At 38.6% G+C, this 15,966-nt stretch overlaps 3 protein-coding genes across 3 annotated transcripts in view; 2 read left to right on the top strand and 1 right to left on the bottom strand.

Annotated features, from left to right (window-relative positions):
- LOC144837610 (uncharacterized) overlaps window positions 1–15,966 on the bottom strand; it is a 163,349-nt gene that overhangs the window by 116,630 nt on the left and 30,753 nt on the right. The gene's annotated exons all lie outside the window — the stretch shown is intronic.
- LOC144838572 (uncharacterized) lies at window positions 6,897–13,695 on the top strand. The gene is made up of 2 exons (XM_078693986.1): window positions 6,897–6,956; window positions 12,774–13,695. Exon 2 carries the CDS (start codon window positions 12,774–12,776, stop codon window positions 13,356–13,358), a length of 585 nt encoding a protein of 194 aa, XP_078550112.1. The 5' UTR covers window positions 6,897–6,956; the 3' UTR covers window positions 13,359–13,695.
- On the top strand, window positions 11,859–12,713 carry LOC144836968 (uncharacterized). Its single transcript, XM_078691925.1, has one exon. It carries the CDS (start codon window positions 11,859–11,861, stop codon window positions 12,711–12,713), a length of 855 nt encoding a protein of 284 aa, XP_078548051.1.

Here is a 15,966-nt window from a genome sequence, read left to right as displayed (position 1 = left end):
ATGTATAAAGTCTGAATCTAAATTAGGTGTTTTACAGTAGTTGATGGTAAAGACATATTAAAGTACTCTTATGTATAAAGTCTGAATCTAGATTAGTTGTTATATAGTAGTTGATGGCAAAGACATATTAAAGTACTCTTATGTATAAAGTCTGAATCTAGATTAGTTGTTATATAGTAGTTGATGGTAAAGACATATTAAAGTACTCTTATGTATAAAGTCTGAATCTAGATTAGGTGTTTTACAGTAGTTGATGATAAAGACATATTAAAGTACTCTTATGTATAAAGTCTGAATCTAGATTAGTTGTTATATAGTAGTTGATGGTAAAGACATATTAAAGTACTCTTATGTATAAAGTCTGAATCTAGATTAGGTGTTTTACAGTAGTTGATGGTAAAGACATATTAAAGTACTCTTATGTATAAAGTCTGAATCTAGATTAGTTGTTATATAGTAGTTGATGGTAAAGACATATTAAAGTACTCTTATGTATAAAGTCTGAATCTAGATTAGGTGTTTTACAGTAGTTGATGATAAAGACATATTAAAGTACTCTTATGTATAAAGTCTGAATCTAGATTAGGTGTTTTACAGTAGTTAATGGTCAACAGTGTGGCCCCTGTTTATAATGAGATGTATTATTTTCATTACTTAATGTTGTAATACAATAAAGTGACTGTAAATCAACTAATTTCATGTCCTAAAATTTAAGAGCACAAACATATTTTGTAGTAGCAATCTTTCACTGTCAATAAATTTGGTCAAAGGTCACTCAACACAGAGTTCAAGTGAAGTGCTTTTAGTCTGATGTAAACAATCAAAGTTTGTCAACATAAATTGGTACATATCATAAATTTAGTTAGTAGTTCCTCATTCAAATTCAAATAACGTGTCAACTTCCTTCAGAAACATGCTCTTTAGTCTTGCGATTCCTATATTGAAATTGTTATTCAAATATTGTCACACTGTGACTCACAGAAATAAAAAAAAAACTAATAACTAATTGAAGTTAAAACAGTTTATACTTTTCAGATAAATTTTGTCAGTGCTTATTAATTTGTATTAGTCTTGTACCTTTCAAATAACAAAAAAAGTAAATGCTATTAACATAATATATATAATATATTTATTATTATAACATAACCATTATTTGATCCCATACATAATGTACATTAAATTCTACTGTCTAACACAATGGTTTGGCATACAGTACAAAAAGTCATTAAACTGTTGGAAAGATGTTTAAACGAAAATCAACTGGAAATACAGACACTATCGAATACGGTGCCTAAACATGGGAAGGAAGGCCAACTCAGACAGCGTCGTACGACGCTGTCTGAGTTGGCCTTTAAACATCATGAAAGCGTTAAGTTCTGGTGTCCATCGTTCAACTAGCCCAAGCCACAACAAAGAGTCTTAAATCAGTCTTTAGAACGTCAAATAACGCAAATTTTGCTTTACCCTGTATAGTTACTACTTTCTGGTATCATACACTCTCAAATAATAACATGCCTATTTCATTGTCTTGTTTACCCTGTGTAGTTACTACTTTCTGGTATCATACACAAGGGTGCTCACAACAACTTATTCCACTCTCAAATAATAACATGCCTATTTCATTGTTTACCGTATGTAGTTACTACTTTCTGATATCATACACAAGAGTTCTTACAACATATATTCCATTTCATAATTCAGATTCCTTTTCCACAATATTTCTTTCATAAGCCGCTAATGATATTGATTTTAGCTTATCTTGTCCATATCATTGTTGTTATGAATGTTATCACTAAACTTTTTTCATACAATTCATTCAAATATTTGTACAACAACAAAGTACTTCTGCATGCAGTCACGCTATATACCATGAACTACGGTCAACAATCATCAACAACCATTACCAATCATTAACAATTATCAACTATTCTCTAAAATAATCATTACGTTATTTGTTAACTGCTATCCTGGAAAAATGTCCACAACTAATTTGTATTTAGATTGAACTATGTACAAACATGATAGAAACATTTGATGTCATAAGTCCCTCTATCCTTCTTTATAAATTATGGAATTAGGGGTGTAGTTCTAAGTTGGTTTAAAAGTTATTTAAAAAATTGCAATCAATATGTTGCTTTGGTTCATCTTTATCATCAGTGAGGGATGTGAGTTGGGTCGGTCTTAGGACCCCTCTTATTTTAAATTTATGTAAACCACCTTTCTAGATCAAGTGACATACCGAGGGTTGTATCTTATGCTGATGACACACATTTTTTTTCTTACAAAGATATTAATGTTATTATTAATCTTTACCCACATAAAATAAAAAAATATACAGTACTGCTTTATATAACACTGTTAAACTATGTTAACTAAAGTCACAAAATTGTTCTTATCCAGACTTCCCAACTTTCCAGAAAATCCCGCTCTCCCACAAAACCCAAATTTCTCCCGATTTTTTAATTATTAGACAAAAATTCCCTGATTTTTAATAAGGAACATATTCAATATGGCCAAGCCAAGTAATCAAATGTTTAACGTTGGATTTTGTTGAACCGACAGGCAGTTGTTAAGTTGGGTCTCCTGGATGTACTAGTCAATTCAAAGCAAAACAAAAGCCACACGCATTTTCCATTGTTCCATGCGTAAAAAGATAGATAAAGCAAAGCATACTCCAATAAAACAAAGAATACTACTACTACCTTGCTTTGTTGCCTAATAAAATAGCCGCCATGGTAGGTGTGGCCAGCAAGCTTGTGAATAAACCAATCAAATAGACCCCTCTCTGACCAGGTGAATCGATTAAAACATTATTGTTGGCCACGTACAATAACAAAACAAAAAAATTCAAAAAGATGCATTTTTTAAAACAAAAGTATATTAAAATTTTGCGATAAAAATTAATATTTGCTATATTTGCTTCAATTGTGTTTGTAGTAAAAACGACAAAAATCTGTATGTGTACAGTATGTATATAACGTCTGAATCTAAATTTGTTGTTATAGAATAGTTAATAGTAAAGACATATTAAAGTACTCTTATGTATAAAGTCTGAATCTAGATTAGTTGTTATATAGTAGTTGATGGTAAAGACATATTAAAGTACTCTTATGTATAAAGTCTGAATCTAATATAGTAGTTGATGGTAAAGACATATTAAAGTACTCTTATGTATAAAGTCTGAATCTAGATTAGTTGTTATATAGTAGTTAATAGTAAAGACATATTAAAGTACTCTTATGTATAAAGTCTGAATCTAGATTAGTTGTTATATAGTAGTTGATGGTAAAGACATATTAAAGTACTCTTATGTATAAAGTCTGAATCTAAATTAGGTGTTTTACAGTAGTTGATGGTAAAGACATATTAAAGTACTCTTATGTATAAAGTCTGAATCTAGATTAGTTGTTATATAGTAGTTGATGGCAAAGACATATTAAAGTACTCTTATGTATAAAGTCTGAATCTAGATTAGTTGTTATATAGTAGTTGATGGTAAAGACATATTAAAGTACTCTTATGTATAAAGTCTGAATCTAGATTAGTTGTTATATAGTAGTTGATGGTAAAGACATATTAAAGTACTCTTATGTATAAAGTCTGAATCTAAATTAGTTGTTATACAGTAGTTGATGGTAAAGACATATTAAAGTACTCTTATGTATAAAGTCTGAATCTAGATTAGTTGTTATATAGTAGTTGATGATAAAGACATATTAAAGTACTCTTATGTATAAAGTCTGAATCTAGATTAGGTGTTTTACAGTAGTTGATGATAAAGACATATTAAAGTACTCTTATGTATAAAGTCTGAATCTAGATTAGTTGTTATATAGTAGTTGATGGTAAAGACATATTAAAGTACTCTTATGTATAAAGTCTGAATCTAGATTAGGTGTTTTACAGTAGTTGATGGTAAAGACATATTAAAGTACTCTTATGTATAAAGTCTGAATCTAGATTAGTTGTTATATAGTAGTTGATGGTAAAGACATATTAAAGTACTCTTATGTATAAAGTCTGAATCTAGATTAGGTGTTTTACAGTAGTTGATGATAAAGACATATTAAAGTACTCTTATGTATAAAGTCTGAATCTAGATTAGGTGTTTTACAGTAGTTAATGGTCAACAGTGTGGCCCCTGTTTATAATGAGATGTATTATTTTCATTACTTAATGTTGTAATACAATAAAGTGACTGTAAATCAACTAATTTCATGTCCTAAAATTTAAGAGCACAAACATATTTTGTAGTAGCAATCTTTCACTGTCAAAGTCAAAGTTTGTCAACATAAATTGGTACATATCATAAATTTAGTTAGTAGTTCCTCATTCAAATAACGTGTCAACTTCCTTCAGAAACATGCTCTTTAGTCTTGCGATTCCTATATTGAAATTGTTATTCAAATATTGTCACACTGTGACTCACAGAAATAAAAAAAAAACTAATAACTAATTGAAGTTAAAACAGTTTATACTTTTCAGATAAATTTTGTCAGTGCTTATTAATTTGTATTAGTCTTTATAATAATACATATAATATATTTATTATTATAACATAACCATTATTTGATCCCATACATAATGTACATCAAATTCTACTGTCTAACACAATGGTTTGGCATACAGTACAAAAAGTCATTAAACTGTTGGAAAGATGTTTAAACGAAAATCAACCTATAAAAAGGCTTTAGTGACTATTAGGGAAAATTAAGCTGTGATAATTTCTTAACTTACAATACATTTCAGACTGGCTGGAGTTAAGCTTTGTCCCGTCACTCATTGGTAGAGTTAACTTTTGAAGTTTGTTGGAACTAGTAGATTTGTGTTGGTTTGTTGCTGGTTTTAGAAAGCAGGTTCAGTCTGTATTAGAATATGAATATGTACCTATAGAGAGTATCAACATGACAGGTTTAGGTCAAATGATTACCCTTAATCTCGCATATTGTTTATTTAATTCTTTATTCATCCCTATGTGGGGCAATTTCAAAATCAGGACTAAATAATAATAATTTTTGTATATAAATAAATAGCTGCATAGTAAGATAGATAAATTTATTGAACAAACGCTTTTGTATCAGCGGCACACGTTTATAAGACGGTGCGTTCATTTACAAGGCAATGTAAAAACAAAAAGAAAAGTATCAAAAATAACATTTAAGTCTTAACTAAGAAGCGAATTATACAAGTAAAATGAAATAGTAAAAACAAGGTAATCTTACAGATCGAACAATACTTAACCTATATGATGGAGTTAATGTTATTATCAGTATTATTAATATTTTCAAGTTTAAATCGAATATATTATCATTATTATTACTAGTAGTAATAATCAAATTTAAACACTCTACATCTTAACATCTACAACATTCCCTTATTCATAACACTGTTTGCCCATATTAATTAAAAACTTTTTAATATCGGTTGCAACAAAATAATTTTTTTTTATTGGGACCAAATATTTTGATGGTTACATGTTAAAATGCCATGGAGCTCTTTTAAATAATGAATAAAAACAAATTTATTAAGCTGAAAGTGTTAATTAAGTAGCTACCCCTAGCAGAGGCATTGATATGTCCCTAAACGCTGATCTAATCGACTGATGATGATAAACATTTTGGATTCCATGTATGTATATTTTGTTTGTCCATCAATTGTTTTAATTGATAAAATCTGTATAGTATTATTAGTCCATAGGGAATAAATTTACTTTACAATCACACAGTGGTGCAGGTAGTCATTTACATTTAGAATCATTTTCTTTTTCATTTATAAACATTTATTAAACAACCAATAGTTATTGAAATGAAATGGCGCCAAAATGATGTCCTACTACAGGGGGTTGTAGCTATTCTAGTTTATAGAATAGTTGTAAAGTGAGCCCTCTATTGAAGAGTATAAGGAGGCATTTATAGAGAATGTTGATTAGCTTAAAGTTGCAGAGTGAGCCCTCTGTTGACAAAGATGAAAAATAACTTTTGGAGAATGTTGATTGGCTGATAGTTGAAAGTCATTTACCTAAAATAAGAAGAAAAAGACTGTACTTCTAGACAAATACGGTTCTTGCGATTTAGTAGGTGTGGCCAGCAAGCTTGTGAATAAACCAATCAATTTTCGTTTAAAAAAACATCTTTCCACCAGTTTAATGACTTTATGTACTCTATGCCAAACTATTGTGTAGGACAGTAGAATTTGATGTACATCATAACGGTTATGATATAATAATAAATATATTATATATATTATGTTAATAACATTTACTTTTTTTTTGTTATTTGAAAGGTACAAGACTAATACAAATTAATAAGCACTGATGAAATTTATCTGAAAAGTATAAACTATTTTCACTTCAATTAGTTTTTTTTTGTGAAAATATTTGAATAACAATTTCAATATAGGAAATTGCCAAATAAATTACTCAACTAAAGAGTATGTTTCTAAAGGAAGTTGACAGGTTATTTGAATTTGAATGAGGAACTACTAACTAACTTTATGATATGTACCAATTTCTGTTGACAAACTTTGATTGTTTACATCAGACTAAAAGCACTTCACTTGAACTCTGTGTTGAGTGACCTTTGACCAAATTTATTGACAGTGAAAGATTGCTACCACAAAATATGTTTGTGCTCTTAATAGGGCTTTCAGTCACGTGACAAATTCCTTCGCAGCGATGTCCTCTGAATCGCGATCATATCGACGAATTATTGATAATTCATTTGATTTTTTTTCATGAAATATATTGTAACGAATTAGGTGTGGTGCCACCCCATTTTGATAATCGACCAGGCCTACTTCTGTCTGGAAGCTGATTGGCTGGTGGAAATAGATGGGGAACGGCCATGTGATGGCCATGATTCGCCCAATGTAGTTAGTTTTAGCTCGGGTTTCAACAAGTGCGGTAGACGTGTTTTTAAGGTTAGTAGAAGATAGTTGGGAGATCGGTACGGTGTAAGGTTTGAAGAAATAAATGAAAGACTCCAATTTATGTGTGGATGTAGTTTTATTTTCCTCGTTCCGTATAGCGACTCTGACGGCCTGACCGACAGACGAACAACCTACAACAAGTGAAGAATCCGTTACATTGGTGTCAGAAGTGGGATTGCTTTGCTATGGAAGTTGTTACGGGAGGCCTACGTTTGAAGTGCGAGTGTTCTATTCTCGCTAGGAATTATTATCGTTTGAAGTGCGAGTATTCTATTCTCGCTAGGAATTAGTATCGTTTGAAGTGCGAGTGTTCTATGCTCGCTAGGAATTATTATCGTTTGAAGTGCGAGTGTTCTATTCTCGCTAGGAATTATTATCGTTTGAAGTGCGAGTATTCTATTCTCGCTAGGAATTATTATCGTTTGAAGTGCGAGTGTTCTATGCTCGCTAGGAATTATTATCGTTTGAAGTGCGAGTGTTCTATTCTCGCTAGGAATTATTATCGTTTGAAGTGCGAGTATTCTATTCTCGCTAGGAATTATTATCGTTTGAAGTGCGAGTGTTCTATTCTCGCTAGGAATTATCGTTCGTTTGAAGGTGCGAGTATTCTACCCTCGCAGGAATTATTATCATCTGAAGTTGCGAGTATTCTATTCTCGCTAGGAACAATTATAGAGATATAAGATGGCAAACTTCCTCGATGTTGAACCACCGTCGGCGGATGTAGATTCGCTGGAATACTGGAGCCAGGAGGTACGCCGACTGGAAGAGGAGATAAATTCTGCCAATGTGAATAAGACTGAAGTGACTGAGCCAGTCCCCAGACCAGTGCCTGACTTTAGCAGCTTTCTGAGGACCCCAGCAGAACCGGAAGGGGCGAGTGGGGCTCCGAGCAGCTTACTTTCTTTCGGGCCACCAAGGGTACACTCTACGGAGAATAAAGGGACTACACAGCCGATGTCAGCTCCATCAACGCCATGGCCCTTAATTAGAGAGCCGAGGATAGTCGGACATGAGGCGTTCACTAAGAAATTCGGAAGAGACTTCCAAAAACCAATCATAACTCCAGACAGATACGAAGGGAAGACACCCTGGAGGGATTACGCACAACACTTTGAGGCGTGTAAAGCTGCGAATTCCTGGGACGATAAACAGGCTGGAGCATTCTTAAAAGCAAGTCTGAAGGGGCAGGCTCTAAAGGTCCTCGGGGCTAGCCAAGGACGGGAGACAACTTACAAAGAATTGCTGGATGCTCTGGAACAGAGGTTCGGACCGGGACGGAAAGCCGAAAATCACCTGATGTCGTTACGACTGAGAAGGCAAGGACCAAAAGAGAGTCTACAAGAACTGGGGCAGGCTGTTCGAGAACTGGCATACCTGGCATATCCTGAATTTGACGAGGCCGGGGTGGAACGCCTAGCTAAAGGACACTACATGGAGGCAGTGGGAAGACCTGAAATAAGGGAAGGAATCTTCCGAGCAACACCTTCCACCCTAGACGAAGCTATACGAGCGGCGTTAGCCACTGAGAGTTTCGTGAAATTGGAAGAGGAACGCCCCCTGAGACAGCCTGCGAAATACGTTAGGCCAATTATACCCGAGGAAGAGTCGAGGCAGGCGGCTTTCGAGAGGAGAATAACCAGCTGGATGGAACGAATGGAGGCGAACCAGCGGTCGAATTGGACGCCGTCGCTGGCAGTGGAAAACCGACCTCGAGAGGATAGAAATATGCGGCAGCGAAGAAAGACGATACAGTGCTACAATTGCCACCAGGAAGGGCACATTGCACGGATGTGTCCTGAGGCTCTCCAGCGCCAATCGGGAAACGACGGACAGCCGACTCCAGGGGTCAAGGGAAGGCTGGGAGAGACCGAGGACCCAACCTCCAAACAGATGCAAAGAAGCGGAGAAACACCGACGGCGAAACCATAGACGTGCCAGAAAAGAGGACACGTTCGGAGTACACCCCCATGGAAGGACTTTACGCACCAGCCGAGGTCAACGGAATCAAAACTACCCTACTCGTTGATACGGGAGCTTCCGACACTGTCATGTCCTCTAATATTTACTACGAAATACCAAGAGAAAGGCGACCAGGACTGGAGAAGGCCAGGAGGAACCTCCAACAAGCAGATGGAACTTCACTGGAGACCATCGGATGTGCGTACGTCGGACTAAAAGTCGGCCCAACATTTCAATCCGTCAGGGTGACGTTTGCGAACCTGAAGGTTAACGGATTACTCGGGATGGACGTACTCACATCAACGGGATCATTATTGGATCTAGGGAAATTACAAATAAAAATTGGCGGCGAAGTAATTAACTTGACTGGGCCGGGAGGTAACAAATTCAATTCTAGCATAACGATCGAAGACACAACCGTGATCCTACCAGGCCATGAACACCTAGTAACCGGCTTCGCCAGGTTGCTGACGAGCCACCCGGTGGTAGGAATGATGGAACCTAACCAAGAGGAGGGAATGGCGAAAAATGGCTTGATTCTAGCACGAACACTGGTGAAGGTGGAGGACGGGAAACTACCGTTACGTGTCTTTAACCCGGGGAAAGAACGGCGAGTCCTTCGAGGCGGAACAACGGTTGGGAAATTAACGCCTATATCAGAAGAACAAATCGAAACAAAACATAACCCGACGACGCCAGTTTCTGGCAGAAGAGTACCTGAGCACTTGGAGGATTTATTGAAACGAAGTGTGACGGCCATCGACGGGCAATACCACGGACCGGTCGCGTCACTGTTAACAGAATTCCAAGATGTGTTCTCGAAGGGAGACTTTGACTTGGGAAGGACAGGCGAGGTAAAACACCACATAAATATTGGAGATGCACGGCCAGTGAAGGAACCGCCCCGGCGCCAATCGATGAGAGCCAGTGACGAGATAAATCGCCAGGTACAGGGCCTATTGGACAAGGGTTTAATAGAACCTTCGGAGGGTCCGTGGGCCTCGAATGTTGTTTTGGTCACGAAGAAAGACGGTACACAACGCTTCTGCGTGGATTACAGACGCCTAAATTCAGTTACCATAAAGGATGCCTATCCCATACCTAGGATAAACGACTCACTTGATGCACTGTCTGGATCCCGGTGGTTCTCCACTTTAGACCTCGCTTCAGGGTATTGGCAGGTGGAATTGGACGAGGACGCTAAGGCTAAATCTGCGTTTGTGGTGCGAGGAGGACTGTATTCCTGGAAGGTGATGCCGTTCGGACTGTGCAACGCCCCTTCGACTTTCGAAAGGCTAATGGAACGCGTGTTGTCCGGGTTGCAATGGGACATACTACTGGTGTACCTAGACGACGTAATTGTATACGGGAGGACTGTGGAGGAAGCGATCAATCGCCTCGGGGAAGTCTTTAACCGATTGCGAGGGGCGGGTCTGAAATTAAAACCGAAGAAATGTACCCTGTTCAAACAGGAGGTGTCGTATCTGGGGCATCGAGTCTCTCATGCAGGCGTGAAGACTGACCCGGCCAAGATCGAAGCCGTGAAGGAATGGCCGACACCAACCACCGTCAGAGACGTCCGCAGTTTCTTGGGACTAGCCTCCTACTATAGGCGTTTTATCAACGGATTTGCTTCAATAGCTGTACCGTTGTATAGACTGACAGAGAAGGCCAGACGTTTCTCATGGGATGCAGATTGTGAGGGAGCTTTTGTGGAATTGAAAGAACGATTGATGCGATCACCCGTGTTAGCTTACCCGTTAGCCGAGGGACAGTTCATATTGGACACTGATGCGAGCGATGTTGGAATTGGTGGGGTGCTATCGCAAATCCAGGGACAGGAAGAAAGGGTCATCAGTTATGCAAGCCGTACGCTAAGTAAATCTGAACGAAATTACTGTGCTACTAGACGAGAGCTGCTGGCCGTGGTAGTGTACTTAAAGCATCATCGTCAGTATCTCTATGGACGTCACATTCTAATTCGGACGGACCACGCGTCATTGCGCTGGCTAACAAATTTCAAGGAGCCGGAAGGACAACTTGCCAGATGGCTACAAGCGATAGGGGAATATGATTATGAAGTGATCCACCGACCCGGACTAAAACATGGAAACGCCGACGGGCTATCAAGGAAACCGTGTGGTCAATGTGGCAAAGCGGCGGACAGACTACAGAAGAAGATGGATGCATGGACACCCATAGAAACCGAGACGGATCCGACGACGTGTACCTTAAAACCGAATGCCTCTGTGCGACTAGTACAGTTACAACCAAGAGCCAACCTCGAAGACGTTCGTAGAGCGCAGTTGGAGGACACACACATGCAATGGGTCATGGAAACCAAGGAACAAGGTAGACCCCGGCCAACGTGGGAAGAGATGGCGGGATTGAGCCGGACTGACAAAACATACTGGCAGTTATGGGACTTACTGGAGTTGCGGGACAGAGTTCTGTACCGGAGATGGGAGTCCGATGACGGAAGTGCTATAAACTGGAAGTTGGTTCTTCCAGTCGAAATGAGAGAGGCAGCACTAGCGGAACTGCATGGGGGCCAAACTAGCGGGCACCTGGGGGTTGCAAAAACTACTGCGAAAGTGATGAGACGATATTTCTGGCCGGAAATGCGCAGCTGGATCAGAACCTGGATTCAACAGTGCGACGCGTGTGCCCGTAGGAAATCACCGCCAAAGAAGAAACGAGCACCCCTCCAACAACAGGCTGTTGGTAGCCCGATGGAAAGGATTGCGATGGACATCACCGGACCTTTCCCCGAGACCGATCGAGGCAATAAGTACATACTCGTCGTTGGTGATTATTTTTCCAAATGGATGGAAGCGTACCCCATACCAAATGAAAGGGCAGAGACCGTTGCTCGCTGTCTTGTAGAGAACTTTGTTCTGAGGTACGGGGTCCCACGGCAAGTGCATACCGATCAAGGAAGAAATTTCGAATCGGATTTAATCGCCGAGATGTGCGAACTTCTGGGAATTGACAAGACTCGAACCACACCGTACAACCCGAAGTCCGATGGGATGGTTGAACGGTTCAACCGGACTCTTGTCCACATGTTGGCAATTATGCTGGATCCGCATCGAAATCAGAGAGACTGGGATGAGCATGTACCATTTGCAACATTTGCCTACAGATGCACTCCCCAGGAATCTACTGGAGAAACACCGAATATGATGGTGTTAGGGCGAGAAGTGACGATTCCTCTGGACCTGATGCTACCCACTGATGGAGCGACGGATATTGACCTAAAGACTGACTACGTCGAGAAACTGCGCACAAAACTTCGTGCAGCCCACGAACGGGCGCGAGTTGGACTTGGACAGAGTGCTAGGAGACAGAAGAGAACTTATGACCAAAAGGCGAGCAAGCACAACCTTTCCGAAGGGCAATTTGTATGGCTATACAACTCCGCTAAAACCGTGGGCAAATCGCCAAAACTACAGTGCCGGTGGCAAGGACCCTATATGGTGCTGAAGAAATTGTCGGAGGTAACATTTCGGATACAGGAGGGACCCCGAAAGAAGTGTAAAGTGGTCCACGTGGACCGACTGAAGGTTTACGAAGGGAGACCCATGGAGGGCTGGACGCAACCACCTGTGAGGACCGAGGAACCACAGATGGACGACGTGGGGCCAATGGAGGAGGCTGAAGCTCCAAGCACTCTGCAAGCTATGGAGCCACTGGAGGAGACAGAAGACCAAATTACATTATCTGTGATGGAACCACCAGTCGTCGTGGAACCATCACCCGAAGCACAACGAACCGGGAGATTTCCCAGGGCCCGGAGGCGACCGGCTCGGTATGACGTATAGAGAAGTTATGCCTTATGTTCAGTTAGTTATATATATTTTTTCTTTTTGTTTAACTTTTAGATGAAGCATGTCCAGAAATTTAGTTGTGAGCGTTGCTCAGCTCGTTTTATTGATGGCCGGACCTTGAGACGACATAAGGAAAAGGAACACCGAGACGAGTTTCGATGCCGACATTGCACTGCAAAGTTTTCTTCCACCGACGCACGTCGCCGACACTTCGATAGGTTCCACCGCCAGAGGAGGACGCCGGAGCGAGTTTTCCGAAAGGGCGACGTGGCCAGTGAACCGATGAAGGAACCGGAGGTGCCTGGAGATGCCCTCATCACAACACCCGGATCTGATTCTCTCTTTAGACCCGTGGCGAAAGCAGAGGAGGCGCCGATTCCGGTCCCGTCCGGGAAGCCCCGGAATCTGTTAAGGTTGTTGGGGGCGGATGATGCGGTGTGTTGTCGTGAGGAGGATAGTGGAAGTGAGGCCGAGGCAGTGGAGGAGCCTATGGGGACCGCCCGCACACTAGTTAATTTAACTGAGATTTTGAAAGGGAAGGTGCGGAGTGTCCGCGAGACTGTTCAAGAGATCCAGTACAGGAAGGGAGAGAAGTGGAGAGAAGTAATCACGACCCGAGTATACACCCTTGAAGAATGATGATTATTTAAGTTATGAGGCAGTAATTTAACTCTGATTATTTATGAGATTGATGCTTATGATGTTTGTTGATTGAACTCTCGGGATTACACAATGAATGACTATTACTGATTGAACTCTATGATAAATAATGACTCTAAAAATGATAAGATGTATGAATGATCTGATTTTAGTTTGTTAACTTTTATACCACTTATGTTGTATTTTTGTAAAAGTTGTTTAAAAAAATAGATATTTATATGGAGTTTTCTTATGGAAATTGGAGTATCGAGGGACCGATACGTCTGAGAGGGGGGCAGTGTAACGAATTAGGTGTGGTGCCACCCCATTTTGATAATCGACCAGGCCTACTTCTGTCTGGAAGCTGATTGGCTGGTGGAAATAGATGGGGAACGGCCATGTGATGGCCATGATTCGCCCAATGTAGTTAGTTTTAGCTCGGGTTTCAACAAGTGCGGTAGACGTGTTTTTAAGGTTAGTAGAAGATAGTTGGGAGATCGGTACGGTGTAAGGTTTGAAGAAATAAATGAAAGACTCCAATTTATGTGTGGATGTAGTTTTATTTTCCTCGTTCCGTATAGCGACTCTGACGGCCTGACCGACAGACGAACAACCTACAACAAGTGAAGAATCCGTTACAATATTATATAATACTTTTGTATAATTCCGAATTCCAATATATTAATAATGGACAAAAAATATGGTGGAAACAAAAACATGTTTCCGTTTTCTTCCGTTAGACTACCCATGATGAAAATGGTATTGGCCTTGTTTACCTTTTTCGCTGAGCCTACTAGACTTCGTAAATTCTTATTTTTACCGATATTTGGAAGGAATAATAGTTATTTTTATAATTACTTTAACATATATATCCAGCACTACTAGTCAGTACTGATCTATGTTTGTTAGACTCCCGTAAATAATTTTTTTAAAATAGTCCATCTATATTACTCCCGGCGACTTCAGAATGACTTGAAGCATCTCAAGACGTGGGAAAAGAAGTGGCTTATGTCTTTTAAGCCTGATAAAAAAAATGTCTTGGAATACTCCTACCGGTTATCTGGGCACACTCTACAGGCTCTTCATCAACATAAACATCTAGGAGTTGCCTTATCTACTGACATGAAGTGGAACCCTCATGTAGACAGGGCAGTTAACAAAGCCAATGGCATGCTGGGCTTTGTCCGTCGAAATCTGGGCAATGCCCCACGGAATGTCAAAATCCAAGCATACAAAAGCCTTGTCCGTCCCCATGTTGAATATTGTAGCTCAGTGTGGGACCCTCACACAAATTGCAACATCAAAAAAGTCGAAGCTGTTCAAAGACGTGCAGCCAGATTTATCACAAACAATTACAGTAGAGAATCTTCTGTTTCTGCTATGCTAAACGAAATCAACCTCCAACCACTTTAGCACAGACGACAAGTAAATAGACTAATGATGCTGCACAAAATTGTCCACCAAAAGATTCACCTGAAGCTTGAAGATCATATAGAATACAGTAAATGACCAAACTCAGCAAGATGTACAAGGAACCACAATCCACTTACAATTAAAGTTCCTGTGGCTAAGACCAACCGATTCCAGAGCTCTTTCTTCCCTAACACAGAGTTAGATTATACTATGTACAAACACAATAAAAAACTAGATTTAATTCGTCACTATGACGAATTATAGGTTATATGCATTGATTAAAATAAAGATAATTGATTTGTAAAAGATATATTGATTGATTGATTTTCTCAGAATCTTTAATTATTTATAATATATGCTAGGATCTTACTAACGCAAATACAACAGCCGGTATCGCAATCCGATCAAAGATCCCTCTGCGTATAATGTCATAAACCACATTTGTTACATAATAATAAAGACATAAGTTTCTTTTTATCTAGATTTCATTATAAATCATGTGTATAATCTATACACTAAGAAATAAAATTGAACAAACAATACAAATAATAAAAAAAAATCTTATTTCGTTTCGTTACCCAAGGTGAGGCTCGATCTCGGTACCTTGAATGCTATAGACACGAGCACAGACCACCGAGCCATACGCAACTTACTAAAACATGTAGAATGATTCCTCCGTGTATTTACTATTCAGTAGCCACTTTGGTGCAGATAGATTATTACATACCGCAATGAATTATAATTTATTACTATGATGACATCTTTAAAAATTTAAAAAAATGATGCACTGTCAAACTATATACTTTTAACTTTAATATATGAAATTCTTAAGAAAGAAAGTTAATGTTAAGTTTGTTATTTCGTCCTAAGAAAATGTCAAAATTTGTTTGATTGTCGAAATTAATTTTTTTTAATTCAATATGCAATTAATGATGACTTAATCAACTTTTGTTCTCTTAATTTGATAATAAATCATACATATGATACATACACTTCAAGAAAATGAAATAAAAAATAGGTGTTCCCCAGCATTCTGACGATATATATTAATTTTAAAATTTAGCATATTTTCACTATTTTGTTAACTTATACGTGCGTAGCCTGTCACTTTTGACGTGCTTGTATAACGCAATTTCGAGTTGAAAAGTGAATCAAATATGATGATATTATTAAAGAAAGATTGTAAAACAGAAAT

The sequence above is a fragment of the Antedon bifida genome, chromosome 3 (assembly GCF_963402885.1).
Source record: "Antedon bifida chromosome 3, ecAntBifi1.1, whole genome shotgun sequence".
NCBI classification, from domain to species: domain Eukaryota; kingdom Metazoa; phylum Echinodermata; class Crinoidea; order Comatulida; family Antedonidae; genus Antedon; species Antedon bifida.
The sequence above is the reverse complement of the archived record's forward strand: the minus strand, read 5'-3'. Positions and strand labels throughout refer to the sequence as shown.

Coding starts and splice junctions, on each gene's coding strand:
- LOC144836968 (XM_078691925.1), top strand. CDS start 11,859: ATGTGCGAACTTCTGGGAATTGACAAGACTCGAACCACACCGTACAAC.
- LOC144838572 (XM_078693986.1), top strand. CDS start 12,774: ATGAAGCATGTCCAGAAATTTAGTTGTGAGCGTTGCTCAGCTCGTTTT.